The following is a 26,945-nucleotide window of genomic DNA, read 5'->3' as shown; positions in this document are numbered from 1 at the left end:
GTCACCGGCCAGACACCAGGCCACCCTTTCTTGCTGTCCAGAACCATTCTTCCTCAACTACAGCAGCTGGTGGTAAAGCTCCTCATAGGGAGCATCATAGGAATTTCTGCCCATATATATATATAAAACCATCTCCTCTATTGAACAATGTTCACTGCAAGGCTCTTACATCTTGGTGTCTGGTCCGCAAGTTTCCCCCTTAGAAAACAAGCCTGTACTGTCCTCTCAACTCTGGCCTCTTCTTTTAACCTCCAAGGATCATGTCGGTCCCCCATTCTAGACCCTGTGCAGTTGTTGAATCTTCCAGGGACTATCTGCCAGGTGTCAGCTCTAAGGGCTGATTGACCTCTACAGCACACGGGTTTTGTCTGGCCTGAAGAGTTCCAAGGTAAGCATTCTAAGGTTGGAGTGAAAACATGTTCACCATCTGCAGGATCCCAGGGAAGGAGGGTTATGGGGTGTGACCTTTTCACTGCCCCATCCCTCAAGCTATTGTTGGAGGGAGGACAGCTGGCTGGAGCTTGCCCAGAATTTCTCATTTTCACCAAAATTAAATCGGGAATCCTCTGGTAACTATGGCTTCCTTTCTCCCAAACTGGCAGCACTCCTGCTAAGGACATCTGTTAAAGACCCTCCTTTAGCTCTTGCTGGCCTGTGATTTCAAACACAGGGACCCTAGCTGAGCCCTATAGAGGGCCGGAACCTTCAGGGTAAAATGGTATTGAGCCATCCTACCCAACACGGGGACATGCCTTGGTGAATACCACATCACGTGATTGTTTTTTGTTTGTGTGTTTTGAGACATTTGTCTCACTATGTAGCTCTGGCTGTCCTGGAATTCACTATGGAGAACAGGCTGGCCTCAAACTCACACAGATCTGCCTACCTCTTTTCCTCCAGTGCTGGGATTAAAGACATGTGCCACCATGCCAGGCACACCATGCTCTTTTAAAAAAAACTTTTATTTTTATTTTATATGCATTATTTATTATTATTATTATTATTATTAATATGCATTTTCCTGCATGTCTGTGTGAGGATGCCAGATCCCCTGGAAATGGAGTTAAAGACAGGTATGAGCTGCCATGTAGGTGCTGGGAGTTGAACCTAGATCCTCTGGGAATGCAGTCAGTGATCTTAACTGCTGACCCACCTCTCCAGTCTTCATACCATGTGATTCTTAAGCTGCAACACCTCAGCCTGCCCAGTGGTCTTTGCCTTGCAGCCTCCATGGCCCAGGCATTCTGTGTGCTCTCCTGGGAGAAGCAGCTGCAGGTGAGTTTGGGCCACATGTAGGACTTTGTTGGGGACTTGACAAGACCATGTGGTCACCTTCCTTCTGGGCATATCTGGCTTGCTGTCTCTGGAACACCTGGCTTTGTCCAGGCTGTAGCCCACCAGTGAGCAGCAGCTTGGCTCTAGACGGGGATATGCTACAGCCTCTCAAGCAGCTTGGATCCCACTTTGTCTCCTGTCTCAGTCTGAACTTTCCTGTCCCCAGGATCCAGGGCCCTTGATGGCAGTAAAGCCCTAAGAGGGAATTCAGAATGAAGTAGAAGGAAGAAAGGTGGCTCCTATGTCCCTGGACCAGGCCCTGGCCTGGCACAGCCCAGTCTGACCTGAACATCTTGTGATGATGAACATCCCTGAACAAAAGCATTTTTAACATCTGAAGTCATATTCTGTTTTGACCTATTCAGGCTTCTGTACCAAAACAAATGCCAGTGACATGTAACAACAAATGTTACTAAATCCTAAATGTTACTAAATCCTACTAAAATAAAAAAAAAAAAAACAAAGCCTTTTTGACAGTCAGTCTACCTTCACCAACACATCTGTATCATGTTTTCTAACAACTTCCTGCCCCATATCTCCCAGACTCACAGGCTAACTTCTCACTATTCTTCACTTTCAGAAATGCTGTCCTTTCTGACTGGAATGTCCTCTTGGAAAACTCCTATTCATGTTACAAAACACCAGACTGTCATCAGTTCTTCAGACCTGCCCCAAAACTCCTGTCCATTTTCTGTGCCCTGTGGTTCTTGTTCAGTTATGACCTGGCGGGCTACTTAGTTTTTACTGGCAGTGTGAATCAGTCTAGAGCTTGGGCAAGAGTGAACCTCAACTGAAGAACTGCCTCAATCAAACTGGCCTGTGGCTATGTCTGTAAGAGATTGTCTTGATTGATCATTGATGTGGGAGCACCCCACTTCCACTGTGGGCTACTCCCATAGGGACCTAGGGTATATAGAAAAGCTGGCTGAACATGAGCCAGAGAGAGCAAGCCAATAAGCAATGTTCCCCACAGCCTCTACTTCAGTTCCTGCCTCCAGGTTCCTGCCTAGAATTCCTGCCCTGGCTTCTCTCCATGGTGGACTGTTACCTGAAAGTTTAAGCTGAAATAAAGCTTTCTTGTCCAAGTTACTTTTGGTCATGGTGTTTATCATAGCAACAGAAAAGCAAAGAATACTTGCCCGCAACACGATTCTCCCAGGAGCTTTCTCTACTAGCTTGGGAGTTTTCTCAAGGGCAGGAATATCCCTTTCCTCTTTTTACTGCCACCTATCAGAATGCTGTCTAGAGCTTGAGCTGGGTCCCAGGGCCTTGCCCAGCTGGGGCAGCATCTCACCTGAAGTCCGTGTTGGTGTTCTCAGGGGTAATAACCTCCTCACAGATCTTCTCCAGTGCAGGCATCCAACTGGTAGCCAGGTGGCAGTTCTGTAGGACCACCCAGGTCCCTTCTTGGATGGCTTTGTGGATCATTTTGGCAGCAATAGGACCTTGGCCTTGGCCAAGGGAGATGGTCTGTGTTCTGGTACCTCCCATACCAATATCATCTGCAAACTTCAGCAGACCTGAGACCAGGAAGAAAGAAGTTTTTGAAAGAAGAGCCAGCTAAGACTAGATTAATAGTTATGATGTGAAAGGAGAGACACATTGACATTTTAGCCTTAGAAATAAATTCATTAGCCTCTATTAATTTCTAAATTAGTATCTCTCTCTCTCTCCCTCTTTTTTACTCCTTCACAACTGAGACTTTATTGGTTGAGTACACAGACATTTCAATTCTTAAAACATGGACCCAAACTCTAAGAGTCATACATTGTGTTCTTGTACCCAAAAGAGCCATGTGTTGTTTCTCTTTGAACTTATTCCAGTGATGTTCCATCCTAAATCAGTATCTCTTTTAGGGAAGGTTTAGAGATCTGGGAGGTCTGCAAATGAAGCAGCAATGACTCCTGTTTGGCATTTTCTCTAAACACATTATTATTATTATTATTATTATTATTATTATTATTATTATTATTAATCATTATTATTCAGTGTTTCCTGCTATGTAGTCCAGGCTAACTCAAGTCTGTGATCCTTCTCCCTCAGCCTCCCAAGTGCTGAGTTTACAAATATGCCCCTTGATGCCTGGCTTTAGCTTTGCACTCTTAAGGGACAGGAAGCTGCAACTAAAACTTCTGTATAAAGCTAAAATCCTTAATGGGCTGTGATTTCAGACTAAAAAGGCCAAAAATCTGGCTCCTAACTCATGGGAGCTATTGAACTGGAGCTGGAGTGGAAAAGTGAATAGATCTGCAGTGGGAAATCAAAACACCAAGCTCGTTCTGCATGGAGATGAGGGGCATGAATCCACAGTAGTCTCTAGTTGGGGAGTCCCTAGCTGAGAAATTTCACATAAAATTAAATCCCTGGAGCATCAGTGTCTGCATGTGCAAACTTGTTCTGTTTGGGGGACACTTTTTTAAAAACATAATTCTTTATTGATTATTGGAAGTTCCACATCATGCACCCCAATCCCACTCTCCTCCCAGTCCCTCCATTTTTGCCCCTCTCTCCTGCAGTATGCCCCCATAAAATTAATTTAAAAAATGAAACAAAAATGAAGAAAAAATCCACCTTACTCCGCCATCTTTCCAACACCTCTTCATTCATCCCAGTGCCGTTGGGAGCTGCAGTTTGTCATGCAGTATACCCTTTTGTCCAATCAGCCCCACCCGCAAAATTTTCATTGCAATGAGTCATTGGTCTGGTTCAAGGCCTCTGGCCTATGGCACACCATCATCATCACTGGACCCTCACTGAAACTCCTCTCGGACATCCTGCTGTTGCCCTGAGTCATGGAGGTCCTGCGGTTATTGTTCTGTAAGACCAGTTCCTTCATGCACTTCAGCAGGTCACAGATGGGGCAGATATTAGGGTAGGCCAACCCAAGGCCCAGGATGTGGGTCTTGGTGGCAGCTGGGCTGGTTGGTCTGGGCCACTGGATCCGCCCCCTTAGGTGAGGGGCAGGGTCAGCTCTCCTAGGCCCACGCTCCCAAGCCTGTGGTGAAGGTTGGGGCCATCTCTTTTTGGGACACTCTTAAAACTCAATGAGGTTTCCACAAAGTTATAAATTTGGTTATGGAGAAGTCACTCTAAAAGTATAAGCCACACCAGGAAGTCTATCTTTTTATCATGATAAGGGATAGTCAGCACATAGAACAATCAGAATTAATACTCCAAGGATTAGGTATGATCTCTGAGTGAGCCAAATGATGCTCCTTCAACTCATACATTGAAGTGCTAATCTCAGTTTCTCACAGCGTGACTGTGACTGGAGGTAGGTCTTTATAGAGGCAACTAGTTTAAAATAATATCTTTAAGGTAAACCCTAATCTAATATAACTGACTGACGTCCTTCGGAGAAGAAGTATATGAGAGCAGAGGGTAGGGGCGTGGCTGGCTGCACAGAGGGAAGACTGTGAAAGCAGAAGATGGCCATCAGTAAGGCAAAGAGAACTAAGAATGGTTGTGCATGTCTGCAACCCCAGGAGTCTGAAGGCTGAGGCAGAAGTATCCCAAACTTAGGGCTAGTCTGAGCTACATAGTGAGTTCTAAGGCAGCCTGGGCTAGAAAGACCCTTTCTTAAAAATAAACAAGCAGAGGCCTAGAGAGATGGTTCAGCAGTTAAGAGTACTTGTTGCTCTTCTAGAGGACCCAGGTTCAATTCCCAACATCCACACGGCAGCTCATAACCATCTGTAACTCTAGTCCCAGGGGATCCCATGTCCTCTTCTAGCCTCCTCGGGCACAGGCACTGCACACGTGGTACACAGCCATGCATGCAGGCAAAACATCCATACACATAAAATAATATTTTTAAAAGGCAAACAAATATCATCTTAAATACATCACATTACTTAAAAATAAAAACAGGCGCTGAACATGGTAGTGCACGCCTTTAATCCCAGCACTCGGGAGGCAGAGACAGGTGGATCTCTGTGAGTTCAAGGCCAGCCTGGTCTACAAAGAGTTCCAGGATAGCCAGTGCTGTTACTCAGAGAAACTGTCTCAAAAAACCAAACCCAACCAACCAAACAAACAAAAAACACTTTAAAAGTAAAACAATGATCTAAAGAGAGAAGCCTTGAAAGAAATCATTCCAAACACCTTGGTCTCAGACTTGGAGCCTCTATAACTGTAAGAAAATAAGTTTTGTTGTTAATCCATCAGTTCATTGTACTTTTGTTACACGCCTTAGGAAATGAGTAGTCTCAGGAAATTACCATGGAAGAAATACATCTGAAAATAAATAAAGGTGGCGTATTGGCCATAGTGAAACCCAGAATTCTATTATAAGTAATGTACAAATTTGAAACAAAACAAGTGGAACTATAAGGCTGGTCATGGGGGTGCACACCTTTAAATTCCAGTTTTGGGAAGGCAGAGTTAGGCAGATCTCTGTGTGTTAGAGGCAGCCTGGTCTACATATTGAATTCCAGGCCAGTCAAACAAGTAAACAAACAAACCCCAAACCAACCGACCAAACAAAAATCGAATAGAGCTTTTAGAAATAGAAAAGCATAGTCATTTTGAGGAAAAGTCTCAAAGCTTTGATTGACAGAGTGGACTAGTATACGAAATAAATCATTATGGTCCATTTTCAGTATTAAGAGCCCAACTCTGAACCACTGATAAGCAGAAGGTTCTAGGCCAGTTGTCCCTGTCTAGCAGCAGCTGGTGCCTGGGTGTATTTATGTTTTTGTTAGGGTTGAAAAGTTACAGAGAGTCTGCAGCATGACTGAGCCGACATGTCAGGAAAGAGAAGGGCAAAATTTGAGCCCCAGAAGGATAGGAATTTGAGGTGGGAACAATACTAGGTAAGTGGGAAAACCACACCTTCTTGAAGTACTCAGCTAATGAGGAATTAAGAGGTCAGGGAAATGTGATTAGGAATAGAAAAGCCCACTTTTTTTTTCCATTTTGTTCAGGCTGATGCTTGGCTTCTCCAGAAACAAAGGTAAATATTTTATTTTGCTATCCCGACTTTGCACTATGAAGCATTGTTTCTCACATTAGGTACAGCCAATGAAAGAAGGCGTGGACAATAAGGTGTATAGGTGGTGGGTCTCTCGGGAGTCATGAGCACCTCTGGCACTCTGACTGTTGGTCTCTGCATACTGTTGCCTGAGGAAAGATCTGGAGTTCCTTCAAGAATTACCCCCCAAGCCAGGTGTGGTGGTGTATGCATGTAAGCCCAGCACTGAGTCAGCTGAGACAGAGTGACCATGCAGCCTAGGGTGCATAGTGAGCTTGAGGTCAGCCTGGCCACAGAGACTCCATCTGAAAAAATGTTCCTGGGTCTGGGACAGAAAATGTTCCAGATGTGTCTAGAATGTATGGAAGTTCTAGAAGGCAAGGAGGATCAAGATCTATGAAAAGTATGTGAAAAATAGGAACTCCCATAAGCCACAGGGCCAATTTGAGCATCAGACACAACAGAACAACTTAGATAAAGAACTATGACAGAAGGAGAGTTGAACACCACATCTGAAATACCTAGTTACATTCTATATATTCACAATGGCACCAAAACCCCCACAATTCTTCCTAGTCCACTGTTCTCTTTGGAGGTCAGCAGAGCAGCAACTCAATATCCAGACCACTAGTAACAGAACAGAAAGAATGGAGCATCTGTTTTGCTCACCTCATGGGAACTACATTCAGGGTAGACCAGAGAGTTGACAGAGGAAAATGCTTCTCTAAAGAAGAGTCTCAGCTAATGAATGTGGAGGGAAGGAAAGAATTAAAATATTACCATGTTGCAGCCCCTAATGTAATAACAGATGCTGGAAATGATTTTTGAAAGTCTGCTGATGCCATTAAAGTTGGTGGTTCACACAATGGAATTAGCCAAAAAGCTTTCTTTATAAAACAGGATGCCTGGATTTCACCCTAAATATTTTAATTCAGTTTAGTCTAGGTCACACCGAAAATTTTCTCAAAACTCTCCATGTAATTCGAGGGCAACCAAAACTGAGAGCCATTACATGAGATAAAAAGATGATAGGAGACTTTATAAGGGAAAAGGTGGAGGCTTGGAGAACTGGCTCCTATGGTCATGCCTGGCCCACGGATAGCTTGTATGATTTTATGCCTGGCCTTCTAGTAGTCCACATATATGATGCATATGAGTGCCTACATGTATGTATGTGTACCACATGTGTGCCTGATATCTAAAGAAGTCAGAAGAAGATTATCAGATCCCCTGGAACTGGAGTACATATGGTTAATGAGCCACCATGTTGGTGCTGAGAACCAAACCCATGCCCTCTGTAAGAACAGTGAATGCTCTTAATGGTCAAGCCATCGCTCTACTCCAACTACCGATAGTTTTAATGAGGAAAGGGAAGACAACCAGACAGCATGTACTACCAGCCTGTCCTCTATACCTGTAGAACATCACCCACCAGAGTCATCCAGTGTCACTGTCATCATTAGACCATATGTAGACCTTTGACCTGTTTCTCTGCTTTATTTTTCTTGACTTTACTAGCTCTTTTTATAAAAATGACACATAAAGAACTTTTAAGTTAACTGGGGTCATCCTATAATGGATCTACATGTTAGCCTATTAGATACCACAGGCTAACAAATAAGCAACCTAGTATTGGGAATGGATTACCTGTTTTGGAGTTATTGGCCAGTGAGATTCCACAGACCCCCAAACACTGCAGGCTGCCAATGCTATTGGTTACCCTCCAGAATCTGACATCGAGACCCTATTGCTCAAATCACCACATATTGGGTCATAGAGCATGGAAAAATCAAGCAAGTACTTACCTGGAAGCTTCATTCCCACTGGCTGGCTTTAATAGTGCTGGAAGGTGCTATTTGTGATACCTGGGGAGGTGCTGGGAGTTAGTAATAATTATCGTACCCAGCTATGGATCTTGTAAGCTTCAGTGAAGACTAGACGACAAGGCAGGCCCACTGGCTCAACAGTGACACAAACATTATGGGCGCAACCAACCACTTTTTAAAATCTGTATTTAAGTTCCACTCCACAAATGAAGCCCACGCCTTGTATCATTACCAGACTATGAACAGATCATGGGTCCTAAGGGAGAACCCACTACTATTATTGTGCTATCCGGACATAGTATTAAACTAACTCTTAATGATCTATCATTTCACCCATAGATTAGTACATCTCTCAACTCTCATCAGAGAAGCTTCCTTTTGAAGTAAATGGTGATTGAAACAGACAACTAGTTAAGGAGCAGAGACTAAAAGACTGTAGAATACTCACCCCCTAAATGAAGCATCTACATCATATCCCCTCCTTTCGGGGGTCAGGGACCATTTTGGAAGCAAGGTCAGAAAGACTGTAAGAGCCAGAGGTGGTAGATGAGCATAAGGAAATAGTACTTTCTAGACATAGCGGGGCAGTGGCACACATGAACTCACAATAGTTGGGATGGCATGCACAAGAGCTCTGCAAGCTCAGACCAGATAAAACCTCAGCATGGGGAGTGGAGTTGGGCATGAAGTCTCACCCATAACTGAGGAGTTATTGGCCACTCACAGCTGCTGGGAGAAAAAGAGTCAGTTTTCTTTAAGAGCGTAGCTGGTAATAAATCAATCACTCTTCAGTGGAAGGCCATATATCCGAGTATACAGGGAGCACAGTTGGGCTTGATGGGTTTCATTTAAAAAGACGACAGAGAACACAGAGTCGGGTGGGAGGACCTAAGAGGAAGGAAGATGATGAAAACACATTGTATGAAATTCTCAAGGAACAAAAAGGAAAGAAAACCACAGACTTAGGTGATGAAGGCAAGGTTGTAGGGAAGGGGCTGTGTTGCTCCCTGACGTGAATGTTTGGTTCATCCAGGAACCTGGAACTAATTCACCTCAGCTCCCTCCTCTCTGTTCCTTCCAGGGTCAGATGTGCTAAGTTTTTCATTGTCAAGGGCACATGCCAAACTCCCCAGAAAATATCTCTTTTGCCGTTTGCATCCTTTGCACTATTTTTTCATTCAGCAGCAGAGAAAACAAGAGGATGAAAATCTGACAGGAGAGAAAGCAGCTCGGTTCCTGTCAGCAGCCCTAACAAGTCCACTTGTACAAACTCTTTCTGGAAAGATATATCCAAATGCTAAGCGGGGTTTGCTCTGGGAATGTCAAGCAGGAAGATGGGCCTTAGATTGCACACCAGGCACCCGGAACCTCAGCATAATTGACATCCTAGGCTATGCCACCTTCTGTTGTAAGAAATGGCCCACGTATTGTAGAACAGTGAGCAGCATCCTTGGCCTATTTCTTGAAGATGCAACATCCCACATCTTAGCTGTAACCAGAAAAAATGTCTCCATACCTTGTCAAATGTGCCTGGGAGAAACAAAATCCTACCCCAGTTGAATCAGTCTTATACCTTGCTGATTTTTAAATACTATATGCAGTGTTATTATTAATTTTTTAAATTAAAGATACAATAGAGAAAATAGTTCAAGATAAAGATAAATTCAGAGATAATGTATCCTGGGCTTGGCCCTTATCACATTAAAAAAATTCGGTGTGTGTGTGTGTGTGTGTGTGTGTGTGTGTGTGTGTGTGTGCAGAGTTCAGCGGACAACCAGAGGCTCACCCTCCATCTTGTTCACCACTGTGTATTCTAGTGCAGGTGGCCTGTCAGCCACTGAGCATTCTCCTGTCTCTGCCTCCCACCTCTTCATAAGAGCACTGAATGACACTGAATTACAGACACACGATGCACTGTCCAGCTTTATAAGAGGTTCAGTTCCTCATGCATGCATGGCAGGTGCTCTACCCACTGAGCTGTTTCCACAGCCCACCCTTATTGTATTTTAAGGAAAATTTAAAAGAGTTATCAACATTTAGAAATGATGGTTAGGTTTTCCATCCCTAGATTCTTTTGAAAAATCAGATGATCTTATGGTGTGGGCTCATAGTCTCAGATGTCATGATTCCTGGGTACTGAGGAGTGGCTGTTTCCCTTAAGAGGGAAATGAAGTTTTCACTTGCTTTATTCAGTCAAATGCTTTGCTTGAGTTAGGCCTTGTGGCATATGTCTGTAATCCCAGTACTTGGGAGTCTAAGGCAGGAGGATTATTATTTATCCTGGGCTAAATATTAAGACGAAAAGGAGGGATTGTGTATAGGGAGGAAGGAAGGGAGGAAGGAAAGAAAGGTGAAATACCACAGTTAGTTGTCTTTCAACTCAAGGCCAGCTAGGTTTGTGACACCTGATGTCAACTACCACAGTTTGGACATTCAGTATTTTCCATACAGTGTTCTGCCCTCACCTGCCATTGGGTCTGCGCCTGGAGACAGTACGAAAATCAGTGGTGCGCAACAACTGGAATCTCCATAGGATCCCTGGAGATCGAAGGTCGGGGCTTCGATGTATACCTTTCCCATGGTCTCACTAATGAAGTCCTGAATGGCTGGCACCATCTTGTCAGGCCGTAAACACCGTAGGATCACCATCCTTTCCAGTGCTTGAAGGAACTTCCAAGGCTGAGGGAGGACCTCCTCCTGGGGCCAGGCGGAGTCATAGATACGCTTCCATTCTTCAGTGTGTTGTACCAAATCTTCCATCAGACCTTTTAGTCTCGGCAAGGAGGAGGCTCGAACGATCTCACCCCAGGACTTCTCTGATAACCACTCAGAAGCTGGGTTAGGGAAGGGGTTATCCAGGGCCACACCTCCAGTTAGAAGGAAGTACCAAACCTCCTCACTGATCGCCTTTTTTTCCTTCAAGATGCCAATGGTCAGGAGGAGGGAGAAAAGTAGCTTGTCCTTCTCAAACAGGGAGCGGCACACGTTGTTGTAGATGCTCAGGGTGAAATGGTCAATGATGTACTCGATGCGCAGATCCAGCTCATCGCTCTTGGTGCTGTTGGCTAGGGAGTGCACGTAGAGGTTGATGAACCATGTCAGAGAGTACTGGTACATAGGCTCGATGTGGGCCAGGTCAGAGATACAGAAGAAGATGGTGGCAGAGTGGATAGCCACAGGCTTGTAGCCCATTCGGGTCTCATCAATTTGTGTTTCTGTCATGGAGGCTATTTTCTGCTTCTCAGAGATTTCCTCAGACAGCTCTTTGGAAGAGGACAAAACCTTGATGGCAGTCTCATCTTCGAGGATGTTGCCCTCGGACAGGGAGAGGACCTCTAGAATCTTATCTTCGATTTCCTTTAGTTGCTTCTTATTCTCGGCACTTTCTAGAATCAACTCATTCTTTTTCTCTTCTAGTTCTGGCTTCTCCTTGGCAGCCACGATACCAAGGAGTTGATCTTGGAGACCCAAGGGTGTGATCATGAAGTTGAGGAGACAGACTTTGACAGCAACTTCAGGGAGATAATGTGGGTTCCTCAGACGCGTGGTTATGTAGAACTTAAAATCCCTCGAGTATTCAATGATATTTTCACCTAGTCTCATGTACTCAACTCCTTGCTGTTTGAATGTTGCCTTGAGCAAGATGGGTTCGATAAAGGCATCCAGCTCCTCTCCAATGTTTTCCAGTAAGACTGGGGTGCCGAATTGCAGGGCGTTTTCCAGAGTCCTCACGTAGTTGGTATCAGAGAACTTGATGACAGACAGCTTGTTTGTTTTTTCCATGTTCTTTACCCACTTATTGGCCTGTCCCTGAGGGTCAATCATTAAGGGCCAACGTCTGGAGTTGGACACAATGATGCCATTGTCAACAGAGAAGGAGTCAACAGGAAGCCCAGCTATCTGCCAGGCACGGATTTTTATGGGATCCCCTAAGGTGTGGCTGAGGCTGAAGTCAGTGGAGCCTGGAATGACCTTGCTCTTACAACAATCCAACCATTCCTTCTGGCATTGGGCCCGATAATCCACTGTGAAGGCACCCAGGTAAGCCACAGTCCCAGAGGACACCAACACGTCCCCCGTCAGGTTATTGTATCGGATCCCCAGCAGCCGGGCAGCTTCTGTCCATCTGTCCTTCTCTCCACCAAGACCACTGATCAGTTTCTCTGCCCTGACCAGCTTCTGGGAGCAGATATCAATATTTCCCTCTAGGACCTTTTTCTTGACGTTCATCTCTTCAAAGTCATCATTCAGAGCCTGGAGTCTGTCCTCCACCAGCTTCAGCTCTGCCCGTTTCTGGTTCAGCTTCTGCATCTGTATTTCCAGCTTCCCTTCAGCCTCCTTCAGTCGCTCCCTTTTGGGAGCCACCACCTTGGCCACTCGATCATACACTTCCATGGCCCTCACCCACTTGCACAGGCCCTCACAGGCCGATGACACATTTTTAATGACAGCTGGCTGGAAGTCAGGGTGATCAATGAACCTCTCCCGGATTCGCTTCATGATCACTGAGGGGATGTTGTCTTTGTCATATGTCTTAAGACTTTCCAAGAACTTTAGGTCTCCAAGGATCTTTCTTGACACACCCCAGTAATCTTCTATCATCTTACCTGTTCAGTGTAGGAAACAGGGATGTATTGAGACATTTTGTTTGAGATGTAAAATTCTATGGTAGCTGCTACTTAAATATACGGGGGTGTGAGAGGATTCTACGCTCTGTGCAAGGGAAATCCAGGAAATCTTATCTTTCTCATCTGTACTCTGTTCTCTGGACTTGGGTCTTGAAGGACTTTCCTTCAGTTCCTCCATGATCTCAAGTCCTTTCCCATGAGGCCTTTGCCTATGCTATAAGTGGCAACTAGTTGAGATCAGACCGGACTTCTTTATTCGTCTTGTTGACTATCTATCTATCTATCTATCTATCTATCTATCTATCTATCTATCTATCTATCTATGGACAGAGTCTTTTTTTTCTTGAGCCAATTTGAAGCACGCTTTATTAAATATTGGCCAGTACTATGGATACTGGCCAGGTCCATACTCGAGACCCATGCTAGAATATGGCACCAAATTACATTAGTCAGGGGCTCATACAGGTAAAAACCAACAAGACTATGTATGTACTTCTAACATTCATCTAATCAGAAGCAAGCATACATCCTGATGTACTTCTTGCCTACATGTGATCAAGCACATATCCTGTGCAGTTGGAGCAGCCAAGCTTGTACATGAACAATAGGCCCCAGCATTCCAGGGATTATCTGTTATGGATAGAATCTTAAGATGTAAGCCCAGACTGGCCTTGAATTTGTGCTCCACTGTGAGCTGAATGAATGTCACTTCTGATTCCTTCATCATTGGAGAGGACCCAGAAGCCACGCCCATGGGCCTACATTATACAGTGCATATGTATGTATGTGAAGGACCATGTCTTCAATGATGTCTGGGTCTCTATTTCTCCTCTCTCTCCTCCCTCCACCCTTTCTGTGTGTGTCCTGTGTCTTATCCTCTCAGTTTCCTACGTTCTCTTGTATGTGGTCACTTGCATATCTGCACTGCCTGACCTCCATTCTTGCAGTGATCTGCAATCTGAGGCCTTGATGATGTTCATTCCCACACACAGATACCTGCATCTTCTCAACTGACTGAGTGGCTAAAGACTGGTCAAGAAACATTAACAAGGGGGCTGGGGAGATGGCTCACTCAGCAAAATGCTTGCTGTACAAAGCAGGAGGAATCCCAGCACCCATGAGAAAAGCCAGGTGTGGCAGTGCACACATGTTGTCCCACATACAGCTGGGGAAGCAGATATAGGCAGGAGGATTCCTGGAGCTTGCTGGCCTGCCAGTCTAGCTGAATTGGTAAGCTCTAGGTTCAGTGAGATCCTGTCTCAAAAAATAAGGTGGAGAATGGATCAAAGACACCCAGTGTCAACCTCTGGCTTACACACACACACACACACACACACACACACACACACACACACCCTCATACATGCATACACATACACACATGTACGCACACGAAGCATCACTAAGCTCTTTGAACTTATATGCACATGCTGATTCTTCCAAATTCCTCTAAACCCAAGGGCCCGGAACAGGAACAGGATGGCTTGGAGTGGGAGCGGTTACCGGAGCCACTGGGGTCTGGCTTCCTCTCTGGCTTCAGCCCCTTCATGACGCAAATGCTCTCCATAACCAGTTTGACAGGGCCTGGTGGGTTCTGCATGGACTTCACTAGGGTGATGTCGGCTGGGTTCAGGGTGTCAAGGGCAGCGAGTGCAGCCTCCAGCGCTGGCATGGCCTCAGCCAGGTCCCCCTCACATTCATTCTGTAGAGAATAGGGACAAAAAGAAAGGGTGATCAGTGCCTGGTACACAGGCAAGGGGGAAAGGTTCTTTGTGACCAGATGCCCTTAAGGGTTGGGCCTCCCACTGGGAGTTCCGTTCCTGAAGGCCTGATCTTCAGTGGCAACAGGAGCTAATGCCTAGCCTCTTGTGACTGCAGTTTGGATGCCCTAGACATTTGAGAACCAAGACAATAAGTATTTATTTCACATCTTTACAAATACTTTATTTTTATGTGACGTGAGATATTTAACCCTTTTAGACATTGTGAAATATGTAAAAATTGTCATAGATTCTGGTTACCTTTCTAGACTGTATAGCACTAGAATCATTTCTTCCTATTGGACTCTACTTGGTACCTAGGATCTAATTCCTGAAAACATGGAATTGTTTTGTTTGTGCTTTGTTTTTTGCACACTCCCATTTGTGGGTATACAGGCTTACCACTGGATGCATGTGGAGGTCAATGGACAACCTCTGGGGTCAGTTCTCATTTCCCACTTTGTTTGAGCAAGGGCTCCTATAGTTCATCTGCTCCTGAACTTCTGGGAATCCTCCTGTCTCCACTTCCCCTCATGCCACTGGAATGCTGGGAGTGTGACTACACATGGTTTTTATGGCAGCCTTGGGAAAGTTTATTCTTCTTGTTTTTTTTTTTTTTTTTTTTAAAGACTCCTTCCTGAGTATTCAAATTGAACATATCTAGGATGTTTGTTGGTCTTATTTTTTAGTTTGATTTTTATTTTTCCTAGTGTTGAGTTCAGACAATCTGCCTGCCACCCAGCTACATCCCTGACACTACTGCCTCATTAGCATATCTAATCTGCATCCGTCACTTTCATTTTAAACCTATAGTTTGTTTCTGCAAAAACTTAATCAGTGGTTTTGAACAAATTCTCCAGAGAGAGGAGGTGGTTTCCCTTCTACTGGTCAGGATGGGCTGAGAGACAGGGATCCGGCTTAGGGTAAAGTAAGGGAAGAAATGAGGTCAGGCTTGGGTGGGTCTGGAATGGGCTGCAGATCCTCAGATAGGCTATGGTGGAGTCAGGGATAGAGTGAAGCCTGGGAACAGGGTAGACTGTTAGGCAAGCGAAGGATGGGAAATGAAGATGGCAGTTAGAGCTGCATCAGAGCTGGAGATAGGGTTGAGGTCAGGAAAATAGGACAGTGTACGCTTTGGTCACTGTTTGCTAAACTTGATCTATTCATTAACCCTAACTGGCTTTTACTATTTGTTAATTTTGTTTTACCCTTCATTTATTTATTTATTTCTAATTAATTAATAGAAATTAATTAATTAAGTGTGTGTGTGTGTGTGTGTGTGTGTGTGTGTGTGTGTGTGTACCATGGACCTCATAGGAACTACAGTTCTCTCCATGTGGGCCTCAGACTTGACAACAAGTACCTTTACCTGCTGAGTCATCTCACCAGTCTTTAGTTGTTCATTTAAACATAAAATCCATGTAATGTAACAGCATGCATCTATTAAATAAAATGAAGCCTCTATGCTTGCTACAACATGGATGGACGGTATAAATACCATGCTAAGTGAAAGAAGGCAGACATAAAGCCATCTGTTACACGGCTCCATTTCTATGAAGTGTTCAGAACGGGCAGATCTACAGAGACAGGTTCGTAGTTACCTGAAGTTGAGGAGGAGGAAGACGGCTAAAGGGAATATATTTCTTTCCGGGGTAATGAAAATGTTCTAGAATTACATAGTGTTAATGTTTGTACAACTCTGTGAATGTACAAAAATCGTACTGAATTGCACAACTTTAAAGGGAGAGCATTAAAGGCAAGTGCATTATATCTCAGTTCTTTCAAAAAGAAAGAAACTTGCTAAGACAGGACTTCACAGCTGGGGGCAGGGTTCTTTTGGGTTAGTTAGAAACTCAAATTCCATTAAGGAAAAAAAAATTCCCAAGACGTGAAAATGCATTAGTCAGGGTCATACAGTTGGTGAGTCACAGAGCTGGGTTTCTAGATAATTCCTCATTTAGTGAATTATCTATTAGTTCACCGAGTCCGAGGGTGAGCATCCAGTTACGGCTGAAGTAGGATCTCACGCGGGAATCTCAGTTGTTTGTGGCACGGTCTCTTTCTGTATCTCCTAGTGTCCTCAAATGTGCTGTGTAGCTCAGGCTGGCCTTGAACTCATGAACAGAGGGAATGGACTTCATGCCCAACAGAGGAGCTGTCACTCGGTGTGTAACATACCTTCTCTCCATGGTCACGGAGCTGTCTCTGTGAGGGGCTGGGATGACAGCTCAGTGCCTAATGTGCCTGCCGTGAAAGCACGAGGAGCTAAGTTCACGCCCCAGCACCCACATACAGAGCTGGGCATAGTGGGGTCAAACTCATTGCCAGCAGGCCTGGCTGAATCAGGTACTTCCAGGTTCAGTGAGAGATTGTGTCTCAAAAAATAAAGGTGGAGCCTGATTGAGCCAAGACATCTAATGTCAACCTTTGTCCTCCACACACTCACACACAGATGTGCACATACCCATAATAACAAGTACACACACCACATACACATGCACACACACAAATGAGAACACACCCATCAAGTAAGTACATACACCACACATACACACAGATGTGTATATACTCACAATAACAAGTACATACACATCACACACACAATAACAAGCACACATACGCAAATTGCACACACACAAAACAAGCACATACACACACACACACACACACACACACACACACACTCAAATAAGCACATACACATAAAGTAAGTACAAGCACCACACATACACACAAATGTACACATATCCACAATAACAAGTACATGTATCACACATATCTCTACACACAATGTCTAAATGACATAACATTCATGGTAAGCTCTTAAGATAAAAGAAAGTACTGTGAAAATCACAATCACACTGTGATTGTGTCAAGTAACATATGGATAGCTATGAGGAGGAAATTTCAAATTAGAGCTGAGACTTGAAAAAGTTTCTAAATTAAATTCTTTAAAAAAAATTCACATGTGTTGTTATGACAGGTATTTGTATGTTTAAAATGGCCCTTGAGTGTCAGCAATGCACAGAACATCAAGGCTGTCAGATACGGAACCCGTGTATTTTGATGAAAGGAAATCCATGCTGCAGTAATTTGGAGGATTACCCTCATGAAGGGGGAAGAAGTGATTTAGAAGAACTGGCTAGTTGTCCTTGTTTCTTTGTTTGATGGGTGTATGCAGCAGTCTAGGCTAGCCTACCTCTTCCTCCCAATGCTGGGATGACAGACAGGCATGTGTCATGATTGGCAAGAACCCGCTGGTTCAAGAAACTGCTGTCCTCATGAATCAAGCGTTGGGAGCCCATCTCCACCTCTTGAAGTTTCCCAGTCTCCTCTGTACGAATTCTTGCTATGTGGAGCCTCTGGTATGTGTTAGGTCCAGAGTTCCACATTCCCCCATACGATGTCATCTTTAGAGGTTTACAAGAGTGGACAAATTTAGCAGTCCTCACACAGAGAAGGACCACAGCCCTGGCAACCTCAGGAGGAGACTGGCCGCAAAAAACGTCTCAGGGAAACTGTGGAGCAAGCCTGGGTTTCTTTCTTCTCTCCCTGGGTGGTTTCCTCCACCTGACTCACCTCCAGGACTTGCAGGATCGGAGCTCAGGTGGCACATCAACAGACCTTGTCCTTCCCACTGAAACCCAAGGTGGCAGCTTATTGCCCAGGGTGTGGTGGGAAGTCCCTTTCAGCTCTCCATAAACCCCACACCATTGCTCATCTCTCCTGACCTAGCAGGTTTGCTGCTTCCCCTGACATTCCAGAGCAGAATCCTGGCTGGGACATTCCCTGCCAGATGGTTCCTACACTTGGTGAGAAGCTAGACTACCTACCACCCTGGGCAGAGGACAAACAACAGCTGTTTCAGAGAACAACTAATGTGGACCTCTGGCACATGCTCACACTTTGCGTACTATTTACTAATTTGTTTATTTACTTATTTATTTGTATGAGTATTTTGGCTGCATGTATGTATGTGCATTACATACATGCCTGGTGGAGGCCAGAGAAGGGTGTTGGAGCCCCTGGAATTGAAGTTCCAAATACTTGTATACCACCATGTAGGTCCTGGGAACCTAATTCAGGTCCTGTGCAAGAGCATCTGGCGCTTTTAACCACTGAGAAATCTCTCCGGTCCATGTGTTTGTTTGTTTGTTTGCTTCCTTAGTACCTTCAATCTGTTGGTGTAGAGACTGAGGAAGGGGCAGAGCTGGCACTGAGCTCTGGCTGCCTGGTTACAGTACAGAATCACGGAAGAGTAGGAAAGTCCCACACATTCGGGGGCCAGGCCATTGAGATGAGAGAAGAGACTGAGCTGAATGGAGCTCGGTGAGCGAACACAGAAGGACAGCATGTTCTTATGCCTGTGGATGAGTACAACCCAAGAAAGCAGAGCCAATGTTGCTAGAGTCCCGGTTTTATTTTCTAAGGAAAAGCAAAAATTTCAGAATTTTTACTTGAAACTGTTTGCATTTTTAAATGTTAACTAATTCTGACTTAAAATAAAACATCGCTGAGTGTGGTTGTGACATGCATACTTGTAATCCTAGCATCCAGAAGGCTGAGGCAAGAGGATTCTGAGCTCAAGGTCAGTCTGGGATACATATCAAGACCCTGTCTCAGAATGAATCGATGGAATAATCTGTGCATCCCATGATACATGTGGTCCCTAGCTGCCAGTTTGCAACTTCTGAAATCATAGTCCGATGCCAGGGTTTGGGGGGACAAAGAGCTTTAGGTTTGAATGCTGATCATGTCATTTGGTGGCCATGTAACTTTGGAAAAATCTTGTGTCATGATTTCCTTTTATTTCAACTGGGAATGATTCTGTGTGTGTTGTAGTGTATTGTAGAGCTGTTAGAAGGAGTTGAGACAATGAGTATCAGAGAATATAATCTCCAGGAGGGAAAGGATTTGGTTTATCCCATTCATTCCTATTTTCCCTGACTAAGAATGTGCCAGCGCATAATAGGTGTCTAATAAATATTTGTTAAAAATACTTGTTTAATAAATATCTGTGTCTAGTGTAATCATTTTACCACTGACTGATGAATCACCCACTAGAATCTGGTTCCTGGCATCTGGAAGTGGCTATCTTTTATGATTTCCATTGTGTCCTCTGTCTAAGCCACCAAGACTGCAACTGAACCAACTTTCACAATCTAGGACTCGGTGTTCATTGTGAATTCTGAGAACAGGGAGGGATCAGGCTCTCTGAAAAACATCTACCAGAGGTCAGGTCTCGGGATTCACTGGAGAAATGCCAATTGGAAGGCCTGTACTTTTCAAGAAAATGACCCATGACCTATTTAGGATGGATGCCAGACAGACTGCCTCTTGCTCAAAGTCATGCTTGAAAATGTCTAAAGGAATTCCCTAATCACTTAAGGCACAGGGACAAACGCCTTAGCCTAACTGCCCTGAGCCTTAGTGTATATTCCTGTTAGTGATCTACACTGCTCTGTGAGACCAGTTCACCACGGACCCCAATGCTAGCAACTCTCAGATCCTGACAGCAGTCACTCATAAGGTGGCTGTGATCCCCAAATGGAATCATTTACCAAGGGTGTTCTGAGACCTGTTATGTCACACCAATAAGGAGGCAACCTTCTGCTGTCTGAATGTGTGCGCATCCCTTCTCAGGACTTATTCTCCAGAATCAGAAGCACGTTCAAATGGGGCCCTCTAGGTTCAATATTCTGCCATCCAAAAGACTGTTTTTGTTGTCGTTGTTCTATATCTACACACTTTAGGTGCAACTGAACAAATGTGACAGAGGTGAAGAAGACAGCATGGGGACAGCTAAAGGCAAAGAGAGCAGCCAGTGCAATGGCCCTGGGGAAGGAACAGCCACAAGGCCACTGTAGCCAGGGCAGAGTGAACAAGGGGAAAGTTAACACATCAGCTCAGCTCGTGCTGAGCCTCGGTTTTGACTCAGAGTAGGATGGAGCATATTTGGCCCTAAAGCCTCCTTCATTCATTTCAAACTGGGGGTTTGGAGAACTCCCCGATTGGCGAAATTATTAAGGCCACCCCATGTAGTTAAGAGGGAGGTCTACACTCCCCCACCCTTTCTGAGCCTTCTCTGTCTCTTCTGCAAGGCGGACTCATATGTTCCACAGTGTTAGCGGGTCTCTCTGCGGATCGTACCTTGATGGCTTGAGAGATGGCAGCAGCAGCATTAGCTTCCTTTTCATCTGCCTGCACCAGAAGTTTCTTGGCATCTGCTTCTCTGGTCTCCTCTTCAATTTTCACCATCATCTTGGCAGTCTCCTCAGAGGTAAGGATGAGCTGAGGTTGGAGGGCAGTGAGTTCTACTTGCATGACTGCCACCTAGCGAGGAGAAAGGGTCAGCAGGGCAGTGCGGAAAGTGAAAAGCTGATCAAAGCGGACGGACGTGGTTCTGCAACACCACGCAAATGCAGAAAGGAAGGAGGGCTGATTTTGACCTGGCCCTGGGCATAGACTCCGCGGCTGGTTTTATGTCCTTAACCTTTCAACACTTACTGAGTCCACACTGAATGTTGCAGTTATCAAGAGCTGTGCAAAGCGCTGGCATATGATGGCAAGCAGAAAATGTTAGAGATATAGTTTCTTCCCTTACTGAGTTTCTGTTCTACTATTGGGTACAGGAAGAAAGAGACCAAGTCATAAAGTCATTTAAAGCTACCGTGTGTGTGTGTGTGTGTGTGTGTGTGTGTGTGTGTGTGTGTGTGTGTGTAGGCCAGAAGTTGTTGTTTGGTCTCTTTCTTGTCAAACATATTGAGGAGAGATCTCACAGTTGAACCTGGAGCTGCCTATCTGACTAGTCTAGCTAGTCATCTTGTTGCAGAGATCCACTGTCTCTGCCTCCTACCTTCTGGGATTATAGGTGGCCCATTATGTCCACGTGGCATTTGTGCAAATTCTGGGAAACTGAACTTAAGTCCTTGCACTTGCATGGCAAGTGTTTTATCTCAGATCCATTTCCACAGCTGTGGGTCCTATAGCTACTTTAAATTTGATACACTGTACACACACACACTCACACACACACACACACACACACACACACACACTCACACACTCACACATTCACACACTCAATCTATATTCCAGGCTGGCCTTCAATTTATAGTATAATCAGATTCTTGAGCTCTCAGTTCTCCAGCTCCAGTCTCCAAGAGTCCTGGGATTACAGGAGGGTTCCAGCACAGATCAAGCTAGAAGAAACTTGCAAGGCTGCTTTTTCTAGTGTTGCAGGCTGAATGCTTGTCTCCTTCAAATGTATATGTTGAAGCTTCATTCAGAGATAATGATATTTGGCAATAGGATTTTTGGAGGTCATTAGGGTTAGATGAGGGTCTGAAAGTGGGAAGCTCATGATGGGATAGATGCTCTTAGGAAGAGGAAGACATGAGAGACCTGTCCTTTCTACCAGGTAAAGACACATCAAGGATGTTTGATCTATAGCTCGACAAGCTGAGTTAGATTCCTTAGAATCCACGTGAAAGTGGAAGGAAAGGGGTGGCAAGATGCCTCATGTTGGGTAAAATCACTTGCCATCAAGCCTGACAACCTGAGTTCAGACCTGGAACCAGCATGGTGCAATGAAAGAAGTGATTCCTGCATGCTGCCCTCTGCCTTCTGTGCCTGTGCTGTAGCACACACAACCTTCTCCCTGCTCCATGGAAATGTAAGAATGAAAAAAAAATTATGTGTTAAGAAGAAAACACAATTCCAGTCATTTGTCATCCACTTCCACATGCATCTTGTGGTGTGTGAATGTCAACACACACACACACACACACACACAACAAAACAAAACAAAACAAAACAACCCTAAATTTTAAATCAAAATGTTACTGTCTAGCTGGGAGGAGAACCCCCACCAAACATTGGATCTGCCATCACCTTGAGTGCTGTGGGATGGTCTGTATGTCAAATTACTCTGATTGGTCAATAAATAAAACACTGATTGGCCAGTGGCTAGGCAGGAAGTATAGGTGGGACTAACAGAGAGGAGAAAAGAAAGAACAGGAAGGCAGAAGGAGTCACTGCCAGCCACCGCCAGGACAAGCAGCGTGTGAAGATGCTGGTAAGCCACGAGCTACGTGGCAAGGTATAGATTTATGGAAATGGATTAATTTAAGCTATAAGAACAGTTAGCAAGAAGCCTGCCACGGCCATACAGTTTGTAAGCAATGTAAGTCTCTGTGTTTCCTTGGTTGGGTCTGAGCGGCTGTAGGACTGGCGGGTGACAAAGATTTGTCCTGATTGTGGGCAAGGCAGGAAAACTCTATCTACACCTTGAGCTTGATTCCCAGGCTCATAAAACTATGAAAAACATAGGTTTGTTGTTTCCAGGCCTCCAGACAGCCATCCTCTTATCCAGCCAATGCTCTTGGGAACATTTCTAACAAGTGTTTGAGCACCTTCAGTGATGAGGACTCAGGACTTTTCAGGGGATTGTAACTTTTCAGTTAAAATTTCTCTCCATGCACGTTCACCCGCATGAGCCCGTGTGGAGACTAGGGCATGGCAGGCTGGCCTGGTTGGGAATTGGCCCCAGAGTCAAGATTGTTTGAGTTCTAGTTCTGGTAACTGCTCGCCAGGCTGAAGGACCACAGGCATGTCACCTGGCCTCTCTGTTGTGGTCTCTTTGTAACAGGGGAAAATGGCAGTGCTCTCTGGCACACAGCACCAGGCACGGGACAGATAAGGCTCAAAGCATGCTAACTGGTGCTGTCTTTCCCTTTCCAGGTCTAGACTATTTCAGGTCCCTTTTCTGCCTCTCCAAAAACATGGCTTTCTCATCCTTGTCTAGAGAGACTTGAGCTTACATTAGGGCCAGCACCCCTAGGACCAGAGCAGGAGTCAGCTGCGGACATTCTCACCTGCCTAGTGTCACATTGACAGCTCAGACCATGTGATCTGAGTCCAGGGCTATCCTTACAAAGCCCCACCTCCCCCTGCCTAAGGCTCACAAAGATGCCACAGTCGAGATCCTAACTTTCAGGGAGTGTCAGTATTCAGGATGAATGCTACTTTACTGACTTCTTTTTTTTTTCTTTTGAGACAAATTAGTCCTGGCTGGTCTGAAATTTACTGTGTTTGACTAAGCTGCCCTTGAACTCACAGAGATCCACCTCTGCTGCCAGAGCTCTAGGATTAAAGGCATGTGCCACCATGCCCTCCTTACTGTGGTACTTCAAGAGACCCAGTTAATATCCAAAATAAAAAGCCCACAATGAAGAAGTGACATCTTAAAGACAGGACCACCTGAAGCTGGGGTGAAAATGAATTAATGAGGTGAGCTATGCAAGTGTAGGTCGGATCCTGTCTGACGCTCTCTTACACTCTCTATCTCGACACACTCAGCCCTTTGCCCCCTGGTCTGTGCTCACTTGTGAAGCTGCAAATTCCAATTTCTGCAAGCCTGCCAAGTAGCGGTTCTGCATCATGTCCACCTCTTGTCTCTTGCTATTCAGGAGCGTTTTGAAGGTCAGGATCAATTCAAGGTAAGAGGTCGGGGTCACATAGTTGTGTCTGAGAAGTGTGTTGTAATAATCAGTAGACAGCTTTTTCACGCTCTCCTGAAAGTATTTGCACATGGAGACGACCCTGCCAAGGAAATCAAAGAAGTGAACCGGGACCCAGCTTCCTACAGACGAGCTCTAGCAACGCTTAGTAACAGCTACCAGGGCATCAGAAGGTGCGTACACTGACTGGCTCACTAGAACCCAACAGGTAAACAGAGCCAAGGAGAGAGGAGGGAGAGAAGAGGGAGGGAGGTAAATAGTTGACTGGGATGAATCTGACCCTTCTATGAACCACCAGGGCTTCTGTAGGACTTTCCAATCTTTGGCCGTCTGGAGAAACTTCCAGAGTGCAGAGCAGTTTTCCATTACATTTTATTTATTTTCTGTGTCTCTGTGTGCATGTGCCTTACCACAGCACACGTGTGGAAGCCAGAGGACAACTTGCAGGAGTCAATTCTCTCCTTCCACCACGTGGGTTCTGGGGCTCGAACTCAGGTTGTCAGGGCCTTTACCTGCTGAGCCATGTCACTGGCCCTTACTCTTTCTCTTTTCCAGCAAAGGTGCTGTATTCAACAGCTGACAAAAATGTTGTCTGATTGTAAAGGGCAAGATCTTCTCTACCCCGTACACTGAGACATCTTTAAAAACAACATAAACAGCCAGCTGGAACTTCAGCTTGTAACACCTGGGGGTGTCGGAATGAAATGAAACTCACTCCATCCGGATGTTGTCATCAAGCTCCACATCCTCTAGAAATTTGTTGGCCACCAACTCCAGGGCATCAGTTGGCCAGGCCTGGAACCAGTCAATCGTGCAGCAGTTGATGAGGGAAGGGAACATCCTCAGGCGGGTTCTGAAGGCGTCCCCGATCGGACTCATGGCTAAAGACAAATGGGCTTGGTTAGTTTCCTTCCACCAAGGCTTAGAGAAGCAAAGGGAAGGGAGAGGTTTCCAAGGGCCCAGCAATGCCTCTTGATGGTACTGTGGGAATGTGGTTGTAAATAACCATGACGAGGGCCCGGGAAACAGAGGAACTGTGGGATATTTTATGATGGCATCTCAATGTATTACAGTAGTCTTTTTTTTCTTTCTTTCTTTTTTTCTTAAACTAATTTCCTGCATGGACTATTGTGCCTTTGGGTCCCTGAGTGGGGATATAGCCCTTTGTCCCATTAGGTCTACCTGTGCTTTAATATAAGGCACCATATTTAGATACCCACAGAATGCTGATGGCTTACTTCTGATCCCATCTCCATTCAGTCACAGACTCTTGGTTCTGCACCTCAAATTTCATTCACTATTTAGTGTTCGGAGGGAGCATTGAGAATCAGTGTGCCGGAGGGCCATGTGAGGAATATGGCTTAAGATGAGGGAGAGGATACAGGGGACATTCTGGTGGGTGACCTTATAAGGCATATGTGAGAAAGTTTTGATCCTCATCCTAATGGAAAGTGATTATTTTAATTTGTGTTATACAATCATCCCATCTGCAATGCAGGGGGAAAAAAACCACTGGATTAATAGATCAGAAAAGTCTAGAATTAATAAGAACAGAGACAGGAAAGGACAGTGCAAAGGTGAGATCTGAGAGAGACAACAGTGTCTCAGCTAGCATGAGGGGTGTACAGACAGAGAAAGGTGAAGAGGAGAGAGCAGGTAAGCACATCCCCTGGGAGTATGGAGAGTTTGTCTAGATCCTTCATGAAGAACACGGGTGTTCTGCACCAGGTAAGAGACTAAGCTATGATCTTTTTGGAAGAATTCAGAGAGCTGAAGAGACAGGAACAGGCTTAACACAGTTGTTTGGGGGAAGACTGAGAAAAAATTGTCAGAGGAAGCCCAGACTGTGACTGTTGGTTGCTGCCTCAGTTAAATCAGTAAAGGAGACTGGATTAGAGATATTGGGAAGACCCTAAAGATTCCAGAGGACCATGGTGGGTAGACTTTCCCACTTCTCACCAAGGACAATGTGAAGGTTCTTCCTCACTCTCTCAATAAAGAAGTTATACATGGACAGGGGAGTGACTTCGATCTTCTCTCCCTCTGTCCTGGCTGCTGACTGCATCTTTTCTACAAGTTCAGCCTTCTCATCAGCAGGGAAGATGTTGGGCACATCGCCTGTGTTCAGAAGCATGTTGATGTCTTCCACGAACGACTCGTCCTTGATCTGGTTATCCGAGAAGAGGAACACGGTACTCTTGGTGGCCACCCCAGACTGCAGCATTATCTTTTTTAGATCCTCTCTCCAATCATTGCCTGTGTAATTCTTGGTGATTTCGATCTGGTACAGCTCATATGAGTTCATGAATGTGGACAGTTTGGTGGCACTCTGCCGCCCACTGCCCCCAATGCCCACCAGGAGCAAGTGGCCTTTGTTCTGCTTCAGGACTCTACAGATCCTGGAGATGTGCTCAATGGCGAACTTGAACATGACCAAAGACATGGGGGCCTTGCTGATGCTGTTGAACTCATCCAGATAGTACTCCATGACCCCTGTGAGTTGTTTCAGGTCAGTGATCTCATCATAGATTTTTTGGTCACTTTCTGGCTTCAAATAATCCCCAAAGAAGAGGCTACGGATGTTGTCGTCAACTATCTTCCCGGTAGGTGACAAATGGATGAGCACCTGTGGGAAAGGTGAGTGTCAGCCCGGCCCCTTAGCATGTGGCCCAGGCTGTCTGTGGATAGGAGGGAGGGAGTGAAAGGAAGACCTGCTTGTTTTTCCTGAGTACATCTTCCAAGCCATGGCTTGTCAATAGACACATTTGAAACAATACATGGGTGTGATGGTTGGATTAAAGAACAGTACAGGTGTGAGTGGGGCTAGCTGAGTGGCTAAGAGCATGTACAACTCTATAGAGGACCCAGGATCAGGTCCCAGCATCAGCATCAGACAGCTCCAA

At 45.1% G+C, this 26,945-nt stretch overlaps 1 protein-coding gene across 1 annotated transcript in view; it reads right to left on the bottom strand.

Annotated features, from left to right (window-relative positions):
• Dnah3 (dynein axonemal heavy chain 3) overlaps positions 1-26,945 on the bottom strand; it is a 164,820-nt gene that overhangs the window by 22,819 nt on the left and 115,056 nt on the right. Inside the window, exons 47-53 of the mRNA XM_028867827.2 lie at positions 26,002-26,668; positions 24,758-24,923; positions 23,908-24,124; positions 20,672-20,854; positions 14,265-14,463; positions 10,599-12,740; positions 2,630-2,855 (exon numbers count right to left, since the gene is read on the bottom strand). Of these exons, the coding sequence (XP_028723660.1) occupies positions 2,630-2,855; positions 10,599-12,740; positions 14,265-14,463; positions 20,672-20,854; positions 23,908-24,124; positions 24,758-24,923; positions 26,002-26,668 (3,800 nt within the window). The remainder of the gene's footprint in view (positions 1-2,629; positions 2,856-10,598; positions 12,741-14,264; positions 14,464-20,671; positions 20,855-23,907; positions 24,125-24,757; positions 24,924-26,001; positions 26,669-26,945) is intronic.

Source organism: Peromyscus leucopus, chromosome 1, assembly GCF_004664715.2.
Source record: "Peromyscus leucopus breed LL Stock chromosome 1, UCI_PerLeu_2.1, whole genome shotgun sequence".
Classification (NCBI taxonomy): domain Eukaryota; kingdom Metazoa; phylum Chordata; class Mammalia; order Rodentia; family Cricetidae; genus Peromyscus; species Peromyscus leucopus.
The sequence above is the reverse complement of the archived record's forward strand: the minus strand, read 5'-3'. Positions and strand labels throughout refer to the sequence as shown.